Consider the following 19,122-nt stretch of genomic DNA (forward strand, 5'->3'; position numbering starts at 1 on the left):
CAGCAGAGAAAACCAGGAATCTAGCATGCTCACTCAAAGTTAGTCTTTAGTAAAAAAGAGAAAATTGGAGCTGGGAAAAGCCGAAAATCGAAGAAAAAAAAAGGTGTTTATTGTTGTTTTCTCATTGGAGAAAACAACAATAAAACCCATTACATTTTCCCATCAAATTCTAACAGAATATATTTTTTGCATAATTTCAAATTATTTTTAATTTTAGGTGCAAATTGATATTGAGTAATTAATATGGAACAAACAGAACAATGGAAAGGAGCTTTATTGATTAACACTCTATAGGACACAACCAGGACATTCTCCTGGGCTGCAACACTTTAATTCATTGTTTGCTATGTAAAAGTAAAAGTAAATTAACCCTGTGAGAGAGAGCAATAAATCTGTCCATCCCAACTCATCACACTTAGGGGAAGAGAACTTCTGAAAATATTTATCACTTTGTTATGAGAACGAAAATGTCGGCAACCACCACTCATAAAGAGGGTTGGGGTGGGTGGAGGGGTCTGTGGCATCAGACCCTTTTTCTTCTGAAAAACGACTAAATATACAATCATCTTTGAACATATTCTGAATGCCTGAAGTGGGATGCACATTTGTAATGTGTTGTTTGTGAAGGAACAGCTGCTTAAAAAGCTCTTTTTGGTGAACACTGGGAACCTGAGTCTCAAGGATCCATCCATTTAGCTTCTAGAGTTTCTTATTTTTATTTTGCAGATAAGTTATTTAAACTAATCTCCAAAGATGTGCATTGCAGAAACAAAGTGAGGACAGCGCATCTGTGCAGCGTGAGGAAGGTGACGAAGAACTCAAGGTGATGAAGAAACTCCCCAAAAACAAGTGTGCCACGCTTGTATGATCATACCCAAAAAGACTTGAGGCAGCAATTGCTGCCAAAAGTGCTTCCACAAACTATTGAGTAAAGAATCAGAATAAGAAAGTGTTTTATTGCCAAGATTCACAACAAAAAAGGAATTTGTTCTGGACGTTTGGTGCAACAATTAATACACAAGGACTAAGGGAAGTAAAACAAATAAGAACAGTGAACTGAGCATAAAAATTGTAGACTATGTATTAATAAATTACTAAATGTAACAAAAAAGTGTATGTAAGCTGCAAGATTTTGTCCAGCTGAGGGTTGTTTATGAATGCGGGGAGGGATAATAAATTGTCCAGTTGAGGGTTGTGTGTGTATGTGGGAGGGGGTTATAGATTTGTCTATTGAGGGTTGTGTGTTTATGTTCAGAGCAGGCTATAATCAATTTGGTTCCAGAGGCATGTTCATGAGGCCTACTGCAGTAGGAAAGAAACTGTTCTTGTGGCACAGAGTTTTGGTCCTGAGAGAAATCAGCCTTCTACCAGAGGGGAGAGTACTGAATAGTCCATTTCCGGGGTGAGAAGGATCAGCCCCAATCTCTGCCGCTCCCCTCCGTGTCCTGGAGGTGTGTAGGTCATGCAGAAATAGCAGTTCGCAGCCAATCACCCCCCTCTGCAGAGCGGATGATGTGTTGCAGCCTGCCCTTGTCTTTAGCAGTGGCTGCACCGTACCAGACGGTGATGGAGGTCAGGATGGACTCTATGATGGCAGTGTGGAAATGCACCATCATAGCCGTTGGCAAGTTGAACTTTTAAAGCTGTCGTAGGAAGTACATCCTCTGCTACGCTTTCTTTGTAAGAGAAGTGATTTTCATCTCCCACTTGAGGTCCTGGGCGATGATGGTGCCCATAAAGCAAAAGGACTACAGAGTTGACTGGGGAGCTACCCACAGCGATGGGGGAAGGGCTGCAGGGCATCTCGAATTCCACCATCATCTCCACTGTTTTTAGGACACTGAGCTCCAAGTTGTTCTGACTGCACCAGGACACCAGATGGTCAAATCTCCCACTGTAGGCAGACTCAACTCCATCAGAAATAAGTCAGATGAGGGTGGTGTCATCCGCAAACTTCAGGAGCTTGACAGGGCGGGGACTGGAGGTGCAGCTGTTAGTGTACAGGGAGAAGAGTAAGGGGGACAGGACACAGCCTTCTTGTGAAACTCGTCAGTAAATTATTGTTCTGAGAAAAGACTATTCCATGCAAGAAATTGCCAAGAAACTGAAGATCATGTAGAACATTGTGTACTACTCCCTTCACAGAACAGCGCAAACTGGCCCTAACCAGAATAGAATGAGTAATGGGAGGCCGCATTGAACACCTGAGCAAGAGAACATGCACATTAGTGTATAGTTTGAGAAATTACGTCTCACAGGTCCTCAACTGACAGCTTCATTAAATAGTACCAGCAAAACACCAATCTCAACGTCAACAGTGAATGGGCGACTCCGGGATGCTGGCCTTCTAGGCAGTGTTGTCATTATGGGGTACTGTGTCTAGATTAGTGTGTTAAAAAAAATCTAAAAAGTGAAGGGGCCTGAACACTTTGAATGCACTGTTTCATGTTTGTTGTGTCATGAGGAGCTTTAATGTTATTTGTTAAGCACCTTGAAATGCACAGGTTGTAAGAAATGTACTATATACATTCTGACTGAATAATAAAAGCAGAGGATAAGATACGGGTTGGTTGGTCCCTTAGCTAGCCACTTGTTGATCCTATGTGCTAAGGCTGAATCCTGGGCAAAAGCGAAGGACACAACTATTGTTGTTTGAAACTGTATTTTACCGGATTGATTGAGAACACATTCTCATTTACGACAACAACCTTGAAGCAAATTAGATGCTTTGCTCAGGCACAGAATGACAGGTTTTTCAAATGTTTCAACTAGCAAGGAATTGAACCGTACAACCTGCTGGTTACTGATCAGATTCTAATACTGAATCCCGGCCTAATTCAAAAAGTACTATTTTTGGAAATAACTGAATAGTTACTAGTTGAGAAATAGTTGAGAAAGAATAATAGCCACACTATTTTACTCACTAGCTTAGTAAAAATCACCTTAACTTATTGATGATTTCCACATAAAAAAAGTAATGTTTCTGATTTTGATTAAATATTTTGAATACTTTCATTTGTTAAAAAAGCATGACAATAAATAATCAAAAAATCTATTTAAACAGAGAAAATCTCAATTAATATTTGTAAATATAACCAAAAACATGTTTTCACTGTAACAAAATGAAGAGAAGTAGAAGGGAGTGAAAACTTTTAAGAGCCACTGTATAAAGCTTTCCACAGGGGCTTTGTAAGCGTTAAATTATGACATGAAAGAAGCAGTTCAGAGTCGAGATGGGACATGTTCAGCTGGCAAACACAGTTTCCTGTAACGGTACCAATTACTATGTTGGAATGATATCTTGACCCCAAGGGTCTATTTGAGGACTACCTGACTTAGGAATACTGTTAATGGGGACCTTGCGTTCATTGTGAAGTGTCAGAATGAGTGGTACAATTACCACTTTCTGGGTTTTGAGCTGGAATGTGCAGGGAAGGTTGAATTCCTCAAGCAGAAGAATTGATCAGAAATCTACCCACAAGAAGCATACACTGTTAGGCTGAAGTGCAAAGGTCACCCTAAAGCATCACATATGCATACCGTGTAAGGTGACATCTTATTGACTGACATTACCGAAATGTCAGTTTTAAGCCAAGCATTTGCACACCTGGGTTGTCACAAGGAGTAACACATGTTTTTAACATTTGGTCTACTACTAACCTTTCTATTAACTTAACCCATTTGATAAATAACCAGTCTTCTTTTTTGTTGACATTCGAAAGATTGGCTTCTTGAATCTCCACTACCGTGGCCAAACTTGGCTCAGTTGAGAGAGAGATTTCAGTCTACATTACACGGAGAGTGAAGTACATTGCAGATCAGTTTTTGCCGGGCAGCGTAAGCGGAGCCGGCCTAGAAGAGTGAATGTCTCTTACAGAGTCCGTCCATCCTGGACTGACTGATTGACTACCCCTTGTTAAATAGCGTAGTGGTTAGAGACGTGGGCTACGGAACAACAGGTCCTGCGTTCGACTCCTGTAGCAGTCAACACACACGATGCCGGAGGTTCAGGACAGAGAAAAGGCGTTGCTGGCTATAACTTTATGTAGCGACAAAAATAAAACAGTTCTGGTGGAAATAAGGATTTGTTCAGGAAAGACAAACACTTCGCTGCCTACACAATGCTCTCGTCTTTTCACTTGACAAAAAAAGTCAGTTATAAATATATCGTCACCTATATTGATAGATACTCAATGTCAGTCACGAATGGCTAATTAGCTGTTAAAACGGCCAGTGGTAAACAAGGATTTGTTCAGAATAGACAAAAACTTAGCTGGCAAAAACTTTCTGTAGCTATGGGATGCCTAAAATGAAACATTTTACTGTAGTGAAGGCCAAACGAGGCTTCATTAGTGTTATTTAAGCAGCAGGATATTATGCTGGCAGCATTCAGATTTTCATTATCACAATAAAAGCCATCATTGACATTTAGAAGGCCATATAGTTAACAATCTAGTATGTAAAAAAAGAACAGACAAGAACAACATTGGAACAGACATTAAACATAAAATGACATACTAGATTGATAGACTAGATTGTTAACTATATCGCCTTATATCATTCAATAATGGCAAATAAGCTGTTAAAATGGCCAGTGGTAAAAGCCATACAGTTAATAGATGCTATTTGTGGTGGAGGTAAACTTAATAAGAAATGTTACTCAGTTAACACAATGGTTAATGGTTTCTAACAAAATATTCAAACTTGCATGACAACATTATATAATGTCAATATGCTATACTGACACCTGGCAAATGGTGAGCTCTATGGTGTTGTGGTTAAAGACACAGCCTTTCACGTGGGCGACCGAGGTAAGAATTTTGAGAGGGCAGTCAGGATCAACACTTTCTATTGCGGGCCGGCTGAACTAGGCTTGCCTGGTTTCTTGTCCTCCTTGATCGATACTGAGCACATTAAATCGTAAATAATCTGTAAGAATGTTCCAAATATTCTGCAGAAGGAGGTACTTTCATTGAGAATTTAACTCAAGATTCATAGTAAAGTCAATAATTACATTTGGCATAATTTTGCTGCATGTACTGAATGCAACCATCTATACCCTCTCATGACCAGGCCACCACCACTTAGGCAAAAACGGTCTTGGGTAATCCATTGCGTGATTATATGACTTGGTAAAAGGTAGAAGACATTAGCAAAGACTAAAAGGTAAATATGTTTTCCAGTTTCATTTGCTCATCTCCCCTAATCCCTCTAGTATGTGTAAATTATTCTGGGAACCCAAAATTGTTAACTGATATTAACAATTTTATTTTTCTCTGTGAAATTCACCCAAAGGATCAATGTCCACTAAGTGAGGTTAACTAATGCATTTTGAGGGCAGTGGGAAAAATCATGAGGACCTAGCTCTGAATGCACACAAGATGTGGTGAGAGAACTGCAGAGAAAATCTTAATCAAGGTAGCTGGCTTACGGTCCCTATCTATTGCTTGAACCTAACCTACCCAAAATAAATTAAATGCACCTTGAGATATTCAAGAAGAGAGACAACTGAAGACTCACAAAATATATGATGTTCTGTTTAGTACTACATATTTTTGTGAAATCAGTGCACGGTTTTTGGTAGGCCATGAGGTCTTGTTACTGGGGAAAATGTACTCAACGTCATGCGGTCTTTTCAAAATGCCTGGATGTAACGTCTTCTGTTAGCTATTCAGTTTTATTTGAATTACCTCAGGTTTGTGTGCTGAAAAACCATTATCTAAAAGTAATTCAACATGGAAATGCATTTTTTGTTACTGGAGACTACTAATATTTAAGTCAGTGTTGATTGTTTTGTTTCCTGTTTACACGCTGAACTGAAAGACCTACTTTACAGATCACCAAATTACAAAATGAAATTCCTTACAAGAAGGTATGTCTGGCAGGTGACACCTGCCTGTGGTTTGAGAAATATGAGTGATTGGACACAGGCCATTGTAATGGATGTTTTGAAGTCAAATGTCCTAGTTGTTCAAAACATATTTTGGGTCCCTTGTTGTTCACTCTATGTATAAATGATATTTGTAATACTGTGAGGAACTGTAAATATCATTTTTATGCTGATGACAATTATTCATGCTACCGCCCAATCCCATGCTCAAGCACTTGCTGATCTCCAGTCAGATTTTTCACTCCTACAAAAATCCCTTATTGATCTTAAGCTGGCACTGAATTTGAGTAAATATACTGAATATACTCTTCTCATCTAAGTCCAGAAATAAACATTTGGATGATCTTAAAATCAGAACCCTGGATGGTTCTGCCATATAATGTGTTCCCTCTTACAAATAATTTGGGATTTGGTTGGATGAACATCTTTCTTTTTAAAGCCATATAACTAACTTGGCGAAGAAGCTCAGATCTTACAAAAATGCCTTGTCTTACCATCATAGAGTTGACATTGCAGAACCTACTTTTATGTCAGTACTTGCTGCCTTGCGGTTTATTACTGGTTCAAATTTTAACACACACCAATGTCTGTTGTATACTTTAGTGTACTCTTTGGTTTCCAGTAGGACCAGACATTGATTAACGTTTATCTATAAGGCCATAACGCATAAACATCCGAGCTATCTAACCTCTAAAATAAATTGGAACGTTGGCGGCTATTAGTCTTGCTCCAAAGATTGGTTAGTCCTACAGATTCCTCAGGCTCATTTAGAGCTAGGGAAAATTCTCTTTGAAAACAATGCCGCTCTTTCTTGTTTTCAATGCGGGACAGGTCTGGACAGCAGGCAGGCCAGTTTAGCACCCAGACTCTTTTACTACAGAGCCATGCTGTTGTGATACATGTAGAACGTGGTTTGGCATTGTCCTGCTGAAATAAACAACGCGTTCCCTGAAAAATACATAATCTGGTTGGCAGCTTATCTTTCTCCAAAACCTGTATATAGTTTTCAGCATTTATGTGGCCTTCACCGATGTGCAAGTCAACCATGCCATGTGCACTAATGCACCCCTATACCATCACAGATGGTGGCTTTTGCACTGTGTGCTGATAACAAGCCGGATGGTCCCTCTCCAGCCATGGGGATATGGCATCCATGATTCCTGAAAATATACTAACATTTTGATTTGTCCGACCACAGGAACATTCATGAATGAAGGAAAAGAAAACATTGTTGTGCCATGAAATGAAATAGCTCAGTGTAAAGTTTGTCTTCAATCTTGCTAGCAATTGCTCAGTTCTTATGACTTTTCCAAGAAGGAAGTTGCAAGTAGGCCTATTTCAGGCAAATAAACTATTAAAACTGCCAGTTGCAAAATCCATAAAGTTAATTGATGCTATTTGCGGTGGAAGTGAACCTCATAAGAAATGTTAGTCAGTTTGACAAAATGCTTAGTGGTGTCTAGTGAAATATTCAAACATGGTGTGATGTTAATGCATGACAAAATGATCTAATGTGGAGACGCAATTTTATGAAAAGTTAGTCTCCCCCAATCGGTCCCAATACTGGCATACAGTGTGCGAAAAAAAAAAATTCCTTTTCAGGTCATGTATGCATTAATTTCAGTACATTTCATTGAGATAATAAGGTATTTTGTTGAATACCAACTTTTCATTTCCGATGAAAAATTTGTTGTTTCGGCTTTTATCTTCAGCATACTGGCCACGCACAGAACAACTCGTCACCACAGCCTCAGCAACATACTGTAGCCAACCTTTATATCCAAACCTCCAATTCACACAAAACGTAATTTTTCTAGGTGATGCTACAAGCATGTTTTTGCTGTATTGCAATAGCTTCATCCCTTTACATCAGTCTCTAATCCTTGTCAACATTATTTGACATTACTTGTTTAACATAAGTCCCTACCAACCTAATTACTCCCCCTCAATTAATCATTCTTTAAAACTGTTCATGAACCGCCACCCAGATTTATAACACAATCCCTCTCCAAACTTAATGAGCAAAAGCAAATTAAGAACAATAACATCAAAAACATGATTTACTTTACATTAAAGTAGAAAGGTTCTCTACTGTACGTTAACTTAATTGAGCTGTAACCATTTCTCAAGGTGCTCTACCTTATAATAATCTTTACCTTATATAATGTATTATTTAAATAGCAATTTGTTTAATTTATATTTTACCCCACATAGATTTTCCTTTGAAAATATAAATACACACCACCCATCGCAGATTTTTATTTTAAAGGGAAAATACAAAAACTGGAGGTCATATTGCGGCTGCTGAATCTCTAATGCTGCCGGCATAACGCTAATCCGTTGTAGCTATCGAGCTGTGACAGTTAGCTTCTTACCTTGGGTTGTCGCTCATACGATGGCTACCTTTCTATGAATGTGACAGTTCAACACAAACGTGCGCATATACAGACACAGCCAGTTACTTTTCGCTGACCTCACTAGCTAGTTTGATACTCTGAATGTGCGCGACATTGTTGCTCTGCTCTGATGCTCGTGCAATAGTACACTGTGCGCGATTCATTGAATCTTTTCATGCTTTGCTCTTTCCTTGTATTCTGCCTACGGGCTGTCTCTGGGCATTTTATTTCACTTCTACAGCGTTGAAGTTAGCTGTTTTTGTGGTTCTGCCCTGCTAGCATTAGCATACTCATTTAACTCAGTGTTGTGTTTTGTCCAAAGATGTTTGATGAAAATGCTTGAGTTAAATTTGTGTTTTTCTTTTCCTTCTCTTGACAAATGTATTAAAGCTTGCACTCTACTTGTGTCATTGCTGACATCTCGGTTCTCTCGCTCCACCAATCTGAGTTCTAAATTCTATACTTATGCGTCCAGAGTCGACACAAACCATCGAGTTTCACTTAATGTTTCCATGATGTGGTATCGGCATATTTCTATGAGTACGATTAAGAACATGAGCTCAGAATCTGGCTATTATTTTTCAAGGAACAATAACATTTCTTAGTTTCAACTTTTGATATGTTGTCTTTGTAAAATTCCCTATTAAATATTGAGTTTAAATGATTTGCACATCATTGCATTATGTTTTTATTTCCATTTTACACAGCATCCCAAGCTATTTAGAAATGGGGTTTCATTTATATTACCTTTAACATCAGTCTCAACACATTTTACTGAGACTAAATGCCATAGTACACTGAAGAGCCAGAAAAATTGCTACACCAGTCAAATACTTGGTAGGCCTCCCATGGGAGTGCAGAACTACAGAAATACGACGGGGCATGGGCTCCACGAGCTTGCAGAAGTATTCTGTAGGCAATGAACACAATACTTCCTGCAGAGCAGTCCATAATTCTGTTGTATTCTGAGGTGTAGGATTTCTGTGGTCCACAGCGTGTTGCATGTGTTCGATAACTTTGAGATATGGTGACTTAGGTGGAAATGGCAATACTCCAAACTCAGATGAGTGTTCCATTAACCACAATTTGGCGTGTCTAGACTTGTGTGGTGGCGCATTGTCTTGTACAATGCCCTGTTGACATGAAGCCACCAAAAACGTTTAGGGTCAATCAGGGTAGAGTGCTTAAGGTTAAAACAACAGATGTGTCACCTTGTTTTGTACAGGGATTAAAACCACATTTTAGTTACTAGCACTCAAGCTACTCTAGATTTAGACCAGCAAACTACTATGTTTCTTTATTTTCTGTTCAATGTTTGGTAATTTACTGAATAATAGAAACTGACAGGTGACCCTTATGTTATTTCACTCAAACTGAAATGTAGTAAACCTATAGCTTAGGTTAGAAGTGTTATTCAGATACGCTATTGGTTTAAACCTAGCGTGGCTTAGTCGGACTCTTGTACAACACCGTTTAATCACTGCCTCTTTTGGCCAGGGGGTGACCTTTGGTTTAGGCTCTGAACTTAAGCCAAATCAGCCAAATACTCAACCCCCAAAATGCTAAGAGATCATCGGCTTACCTGACTTACTGACCTCTGCTATTGGCTGAGACTGGCTTTGGGAGTCTGTCAATCAGTTTGTCAGCAAGAGATGAGAGGCCATTGTGGCTCTAAACAACTGGCAGAGAGAGACAACTCTTCCATTAAGACTCAAAATCCCTCACTGCCCATTATTGCGCGAGACCATTCCCAGTCACTAGAACATGGACACTAGTGAGTGAAACTGAACATACCTTGGCAGGTAATCACAGTCACAGTAACAGACCCAGACCATAGACATACAGATACTGACAGGCAGATAAGTGCAGAGACCCAAGCCCACACAAACACAAAGATGAACGCACGTGCACGGAAACACACGCACACACACAATGTTGGATGTCTTACCTCATCCAGTTCAGAGATGTAGATGGGTTTCTCTTCAAAGCTGATGGGCATGGGTTCACTAGGTGGAATCTCCACCTCTTCATACATCTTATTATTCTCTCTCTTTATCCCTTCTGGTAACATCAGCTGAAAAGAAAAACATACATATCTCAAACATTAACACAGGACTGTATAACACAATGCATATTACAAGTAACTTTCCTCCCCAAACAATGTTTTAATTTAGCAAAATAAACTTTCCATTGAACATTATTTCCTCTAACACACCTGCTACTGAAATGAGACCAAAGAAACTCACCCAAGATTAAATTATGAAAAAGGATAATGAATTAAAAATGACGACATCATAAAAAAAAAGTTTTGAAAGCAGTGGCTTGTGGGTAATGTGGAAGGGATTGCAAACGGACTATAAAAGGAAAACCTGCCATGAGCTGCCCAGCAACGCAAGCTTACTAGATATGTGAACTGCTTTTTAAGCTTACTTTGAGGCAAGTTGCTAATAATGAACCATCCATGAGGACACCTACTTTTCCAGATGACTGTTATTCTGCTCTCCACATTCAATGTCATTAAGACCTTTAAACAGGTCAACATTCGTAATGCCGCGGGCCAGGAACAATAAGATGCATACTCAGAAAATACACACACCAGCTGGCAGGTGCCTTCATGGACATTTTGAACCACTACCTGAACCAGTCCCTGTGCACAAAAATGTCAAGGCAACACACCAAAAACACTATGACATTTTTTGAAATGTTTGTCATTGCTCACATCAACAGACACTCTGGACCTAGTCCAAGTTGCATACTGCACTAACAGACCCACAAATTAGATAAAACCTAGTGCACTCCACACTGTAACATCCTACTTGGATATATCCCACCTTGATATACAAATAAAAAATTTGTGTTCATGGAAATTCTTTTCAGCATTCTACAACACAGTGCCCACCAAGCTCATCACTAAGCCCAGGACCCAGGGTCTGAACACCTGTTCAAGAACTGTGCGCTGGACCTCATGATGGGCCACCCCCAGGTGGCAACTTTGTTCATTGTTGTATACAATTAATCACTTTGGTTAGAATTGATTGATTTCTCTATTTTATTTGAATCTGCATTATTGGAAAATATGTTAGTATTTCACTCTCAGTCTACACGTGACAAACAATTGCATGTGATGGGGTGCAGGTGTGCAATAAAGGAACATACTGCTGTTAATGACAGATGGTAAGAACTGTGTGTGTGTGTGTGTGTGTGTGTGTATGGGTTCCTTTTCAATGAAGGCAGCAGATAAAAATGAATGGTCTTGTTAGCACTGTTAATTTTGATAGACCCAAGATTCACAAGGTAATTCACAAGGTGTAGATTTGAGACTGGGCAGAACTGCCAATCCACACTTACCTTGGCTCCTCCTACAAAGGCGGAAGTCTTGGTGGCCTCAGAGTAGCAGTCGTAGACATTGGGGTAGCGGATGCGTTCGTATACCCGCTCACGGCTCAGCACTGGAGATCGTCGGGCAGTCAGCAGTGCCTGCTCTCTGGAGAAACAACCATGACCATGAACCATTTAGATACTAAACAAATGGACACCTTCTCAAAACTTGGAAAGCCCTTTTTCTTGTTTCAAATTGTTATCCACCAGACAGACAGACAGACATGTTGATCATGAAATCATTCAGCAAGGAAGGCATAGATAGGAGAAAAGGTTTTTAGGAAACACATTTTATCTACCAGAAGACGGCAAACATATTAGAATATTTGCTAATAGTCACATTAAGTGGCAAACAGACAAGCACAAATAGACAGGGGCACTCCTGTATCACCTTTCCAAAGAATTTACAGAAAACATAAATCACAAATGCATTTTGCTCATGTCTGATTATTCAATTAATTTTATATTTTATATTAAGGTGAATTAATATTTTCTGAATTCTGTCATTCCGTTTGCATTCAAAGTGAGCAGTATCATGACAATATCACATTGTCTGGGCATGTCTTTCCTACATATAATACAATGCATATCTCATGAACTGAAAAATCTAAAGCTAGCTCTTGGACAAAAACAACCTGACAAAATGGACACTAAACAGCCCCTCAAAATGTTTTGCAAGTTGAATATCCCCCAAAACATTGGTGTAGGCTAATTAGCCAGAAAGGGACACCTAAACTTCATCAAAATGAATACAATCATCAATATAAAAACAGCCTTAATTTAAAGTAAAACATACAAAATGTGAAATCTCTCTCTCCATATATATATCTATCAGACATTTAAAGTACCATAAAATGCCCAGCGTATGGTCATTCTGAATGTCATTCCATGTGTTTGAAGCATAGTATTCAAAAGCAGTTTCAACCAATTCTGACACAGAGCATGGTGTCTCCAGGACTAGCAAGTCTTGAGAGCATGTTTGATAACTAGTGCTTTTCCAAATCATTGTCAAGGTAGGATCGTTAGGAAGTTTCTGAATGGCATCCTTACTTAAAAACATCAATGCCTGGCCTTTCTAAAGGTTATGCAGTACAGAGATTTCAAAGTCCTTAACCTCTGTATTACTTAATCTCTGTAAGGGCCAGCCATTGGTTGAGGTTTTCATCTAAGGAAAGCATTTCTTTTCTGATTGATGACTTTGCGTTATACACCCCAAAACCTTATACTCAACAGGTTAAACCAAGAGCAGACTTAGTGTCTCACCACTGAGGGGCAAAGATGTCATTATAAAACAAGTTTTAATAACGTGAATCATGAATGAAAAAACATTTGAATGTCTCAATAATTACGCTGCACCTTTGCCCACTCAGCAAATTAATTCATACAAGAAAACAAACACTAAGATCAAAATGTTGATGTGACCTACTGGCCACAAAATGCTTTTTAGTATAGTTCGAGGGTAGGCAAAAACAACCCATAACAATCAAGATAAGGTTGACTGCACCCCAGTCTACACAACATGAACAGCCAAATCTCACATACCCACATCATCTTGACAGAGTAGTCTATCAAGCCGTATTCAGCATCATTAAGCTATTACATGACTCTTGGAGAAAGGAAGTCAGAATCAGTTATAACCAAAAACAGATCCAACCACAGGTTCACTTCTACCATACCTGATACTAATCATAAGATGACTTTGACCAAGCCCAGAAAAACAGCATATAATTAAGACCGGCAAACCTATAAGCAACAAAGAAATCAGAAATGCAAAAATTGAACTATAATGTAATGGGAATCTGACCAAATTCTGGAGAATAGTGCCTCCATTACTATACATTGAGGTCTTAAAGTAATGATGCACTTTCATTTATCTGCTTATTTGAGCTGTCCTTGTCATAATATGAACTACAGTACAGACATAATGATGGTATCCTGCAGTGCTTAATTTGTAAACTTATAAGTGAAGGTAGATCCTTTAAATCTTTGGAAGGAACGAGGAGCCGGACTGAACGAACTAACATCAGCGCAGTGCTGAAATAAATCCTCATGCGCATGTTGGCTAATAAATATAATGAACACAATGCCTTAACACATCCATAACTGTCATCAGTGCCAAAACTGGTCTGTGCCCAGGTTACTAAATTATGGGTAGGTGGTTGGGACGATGGGTAAATCCAGACATCACCCGGTAGGCCTAAAACAAAATGCCATTTCCTTTAAAATGTGTTAAGCTACTGTTAAATTAATGAAAATAACATGCAACATGCAAACTTATAAAACATACACAATAGGCTAATGAGGGCATGATTGGTTGTAAATTGGATCACTATATGAGTCTATGAACAGAATGGAGCAGCGCATTTTTGTGAAATAGTATTAAATATGGTTGCGTCCTAAAGAATTCAGACCCTTAAATTTTCTTCACATTTTGTAGTGGAATACAATTGATTACATGTATCTTTCCAAATCAATCTACACACCCATAATGACAAAGAGAAAACAATTTTAGAAATTTGTGCTAATTTATTGAAAATTAAAAAACGAAATAAAATATTTCATTCAAGTGTTCAGACGCTTTATTCGATATTTCATAGAAAAGCCTTTGGCAGAAATCTCAGCTTCCAGTCTTCATGGGTAGGATATGCCTCTAACAGCTATGTCCACTAGGAATTGAAAAGACAACGCTCAGCTGGGTAAAGTATTCAAAATAAGGGTATCAATCAATTTGTACTAAAATTATATGAAATGCTTACAGTGACTTGAGAAATCTAGACCTATTTCACAATTTGTTGTGTCAGTGTCATAGTCATAACAATTTCTGCAGTTGTTTTGGATAAATGTGGGATAGTTTGGGTGGAAGCTTGTATCTCTTTGCATTGGCTTAGATATCGAAAATACTCAATATCAAATAGGGCTGTAAAATTATCCGTCTAATTAGGCTAACATTTTGACATAAGCAATGGGGGGAGTGTAAACAGACGCAGATTTGTGCCTGTACTCTGTGGATGAAATAAAAGGGTTTCAGTACTTTTACAGACATTAAGTATGTCAATAAATGTTTGTGCTGTCCTGAAAATGTACCAAACCATTACCTTCAAACTGAAATACAAACTATTCTGTGGGTTAGGTTTCCATTGCACTACTAGTGCAATCAAATAAACTTTTGTTGTCTAGCTCATCCTGGATATAACAGAAGAGCTAAGAGGAAAATGTATGTTAGACTGGAGAGCTGTCTAAACATGAGTTGCTGCAGCAATAATATTCTATTTTAAAGTAACATGGCTTACCTTTTTTACTAATCTCTTCCCACACACTGCCAGATTGTGCCAGGCTACGTTTTCAATTAAACAGATCGCTGCACTGCTTTTTTAATCAGCTGAAAATTAAAGCCCCCATGTAGTCTTAGTAATTGTATTTTTAAATTAAAACTAAAGTACAACAAATCACTGTATTTAATTACAAAAAAACTCAAATAAAAATATTAATAAAAATATTAAATATAAACATATGTACAGTTAATGTATTTTCTTGAGTATAATTTGATCTTTGAAATCTTGAGTAGGCATTAGAAAACAAGTTTGAAGATATTAACAAATATGTCTGCGATTGGCTGATTGGGCTTACCCGCTTTAGTCAGTCATAATTAGGTCACACTATAACGTCTTCATGCTGTCTACAAATTCCATCCCAGCTGAACCGACTGAACTTCCCAGATTACATAAATTGTTAAAATACATAATAGGCATATAATCTGTTGATAAAAGAAACAGTGGGAAAAGAGCACAGAACATGTGTACTCAAGGACCCAATGCTCTAATCTACAAAATTGAGAATAGAGCATTTTCAAACCTAGATAAGAAATGACAGAGATAGACAGAAAAGTGGAGTAGTGAGATGGAAACGAGTGAAAGAGGGACAGATGTAAAGAAAGAGAAAAAAAAAGGAGAGATACAGGGAATGAGCGAGACAGCGAGAGCGAGAGAGCTCACCTCTGGGCCCTCATCTCCTTGGGGTCAAAATAAAGGTCTGAGGAGGCCTCTGGGTCATCCCAGCGTCTCTCCCCCTTCTTCCTTTCCTTCTTCTCCTCTCTCCGGTGCATCCTCATCATCTCTTTCTCCTTCTCTGACTGAATGATCACCTGACAGCCATACTTGGGTTTGCTGATCCCCTCTCCTCCACTTCCATTCTTTTGACTACCGTCTAAACAAAACAAGATGTAACAGAGAAAGAAATTGAAGGTTATGATCGCAAAGAACCAGTCGGTTCATCATTACTAATACATAAATGAACAGTTTCTTTGTTGAATTAACTGTTTCCAATTTTAGCATGTAAAAAGCATGCAATGAGCAGTGCATATTGTCACTACCAATCGCTGTAGGTATGCTATAGGTGAAGATGCCCCACGATCAAAAGCTGTGTTGCATCTTGTTTTAATCCAAGACTGACATAGGCTCTTTGAGTGACAGAGAGGCAGAGAAAATGGCTTTTTGTAACCATACAATCTCCGGTTCTGTTCCTCAAAACTTTCCTTTTCAGCTTTTTTGGGAAGAAAAGATAAAGGTGCAGTGGTTGCTTTATTTTTTCTGAAGATGTATATAAGAATCTGAATAAAAAATTATCCCCAGGACACAACTAGGAATCCCCAGGACATGAATTCAAAAGGATGTTTCCTAAGGATATTATGAGGACAGATCCTCTAAAAATCACAGCATTTCACCAAAGGGTGGAGCCTTATGTCGCATGTCTCACAAAGCGCAGTGCACATGATCCATGTTCCACGTGTGTTCTAGGCAGCAACATTGAGGTATTTTATAGCTTGATGGCACCAACAGGAAATTAGCTGGTGTAAATAAACATTTTATAAATAACACAAAGGAAGAATGGAATTTTGAACCAAGCAAATTAACTGAGTAATTCTGAATTTACAGTGAACTACACGCTCTAGAAAAACAGCTCCAGAAACATGGAGAGACCACTGCACCTTTTTCTTTCCTTCCCAAAAAAGTTGAAAAGGAAAGTTTTGAATAAAGAACAGAAGCACATGTCTCTTAATTTTAACCCTTCTGTTCCTCACTCAAAACCTTCCTTTTTGACTTTTTGTGCAGTGCAGTGGTGCAGTGGTCCTTAAATTTTTTCCGGTGCTTGTACATTACTTGTATTTTGCATGTCTTAAAAACAAATATACTGAAATGTTAATAGAATAACAATAGAAATGTATAAAACTTCAACAAACTATAATCAACAATGCCTGGGAGAAAGAAAGGCAGGAAATAATTTATTCATTACTGCATAAAGGGTATACACAACTGTAATGTTCTCAGTGTATAGATAACTATGGTAGACTGATAATCTGATAACAATATCATTTAAAAAGATAATTTAGCAGGCATATTACGTCAATAATGTATCAAGTCTGCCAAAAAATCCCTATATCACTCCTCGTCCATGAAGCTTGTCTCTGATAGAAAAGCAATCACATGACAGGGCTCTACAGTGTGACAACTTCAAATCACGTGTGACTAAAATATAGGCGCACAAATATATCAAATTTAAGTTTTTGCACATGCACGTTTACCAATTTCTATACAGAAAACAAACCCTACCTTAATGCAATGGACAACTAACCAAGCCAGTCGTAGCCTAGCTTAGTCAGTGGCTGGAACTGCCTTAGGGGGATGAACAGAATTCTACATATGATTCTAATGCTTTGTAAACTTTGTTAATTTACTAAAATAAATTAGAATCGCACACCAAGGAAACAAAAGCTCTCTTCGGCAGGTCATACCATATAATGCAACACAAATCACCTGTTCCATGGCACACATATTAGACACTGTCTCTGATCTACTCAACGCATAACTAAAATGACCCAAACTCTTTTAGTCATTATTGGTATAAAAACAAAACTTAAGGATGTCTGGCAAAATCATTTTCAGCATTTTTCTTGCACTATGTAATTCACTCGTTTGATTATCAGCTGACAGGAGCTAAGGGGCTTGCCTGTGTGTAATCTGTAAACCCTATCTTAACACAGTAGTTGTACCTGCTAAATCACAAACAAACTAGTTAGAGTAAGAACACAATTTGTATCACTGAAATGGACTGTCATTTATTTTCTTCTCTGAGTATATATATTATTAGTTGATAAGAAAGGTTGGGTAGGTTACTTTTTAAATGTAATCCATTACAGTTACAAGTTACCGGTCCACATTTGTAATCAATAACTTAACAGTAAAGTAACTAACCCTTAACATAAGATAGCATGTCTAACCAGGATGCAGTGATGGCAGCAATGAGCTCCCCAAGGTAGACATGCATATGTAACAACTAACCCTTATGTAGTGGTAGCTCATGAGCAGCTTTCCAAACCCTAGGAATGACCCCCCAAAATGAGTGTACTAGGGGTACATTAAATCCACAGTTAATTGCAGGTATGTACTGAAGTGTCACAGTTCATTTTTAAGTGTCACTGTACATTGTAATAAAAGATGAAAATGTAAACATGTTATTGTTGTTTTTAATCAAATTAATTTAAATAAGATGCTTTTAAGATCAAAATAAATAAGCAGGCTTCTCTGGCTCTCAACTAAGACTTTTTGTTGTCCAAACTATTTGCTGTGGTATATACATGATGGCATAGTTGTTCAGTGTTTTTATAGTTTTCCAGAATTTGGACAGATTCCCACTGCACTCAGTTAGTGGGTTAATATAATGGTCCTTATAGATTTTGACTTTCTGACTAGCTTTAAACAAAACTTTCTTGGTTGCTTAAAAGTCTGAGTCTGAATTAGATTCTGTTTTTCTGGCCAAAATTATCTTATGAATGGAGTCAGATGTATCCAAAAGGGGCTGTATGTGTTTGCTGTAAGAAGTCTTGTAGGAAGGCCTGTATATGTAGGTATAAGAACCCAAGCCCCTTTGTAAAGAATGTGTGTTGTTCTGTTCCTCACTCAAAAGGCAAGGTTTTATAATTTATTCTACACATGAACATATTAGAGCAAGCAGAGCAAAGGAGCAAATTCAACTCAGCGATTTCTCTTAAGGCATCTTTGATGAAGCCTTGAGTCTATAAAAAGCATGTCAAGACATGTTTACTAGACAACACCTGGGAAAATGTGCTCTGGAAAGAAGAGTCAAAGGTGGAGTCGTTTGGCCGCAAGGCCGGAAAATGTTTGCCAAAAACGAAACAATGCATTTGAATGGAAGAACTTCATACCAGCCTTAAAACACTTTAAGGTGATGGCATTATGGTCTGGCACTCATTTTCTGTCTCAGGGCCTGGCCGACTTGCCTTTAAACAACCAGGAATTCCATATTGTACCAGAGAATGTTTAAAATGGTTAAGTTATAGCAAACATGCATCTTGCAACAGGACGGTCTAAAACACACAAGCAAAGCTACAACAAAATGGCTCAAAACAAAGAAATGAAGGGCTACTGAGAGGCAGATTCAAAG

At 38.3% G+C, this 19,122-nt stretch overlaps 1 protein-coding gene across 1 annotated transcript in view; it reads right to left on the reverse strand.

Moving 5' to 3' along the window:
• ascc3 (activating signal cointegrator 1 complex subunit 3) overlaps positions 1 to 19,122 on the reverse strand; it is a 173,800-nt gene that overhangs the window by 100,533 nt on the left and 54,145 nt on the right. The window contains exons 7-9 of the mRNA XM_010897185.3: positions 15,657 to 15,867; positions 11,635 to 11,770; positions 10,235 to 10,360 (exon numbers count right to left, since the gene is read on the reverse strand). Of these exons, the coding sequence (XP_010895487.1) occupies positions 10,235 to 10,360; positions 11,635 to 11,770; positions 15,657 to 15,867 (473 nt within the window). The remainder of the gene's footprint in view (positions 1 to 10,234; positions 10,361 to 11,634; positions 11,771 to 15,656; positions 15,868 to 19,122) is intronic.

Source organism: Esox lucius, chromosome 20 (genome assembly GCF_011004845.1).
Source record: "Esox lucius isolate fEsoLuc1 chromosome 20, fEsoLuc1.pri, whole genome shotgun sequence".
Taxonomy (NCBI): Eukaryota; Metazoa; Chordata; class Actinopteri; order Esociformes; family Esocidae; genus Esox; species Esox lucius.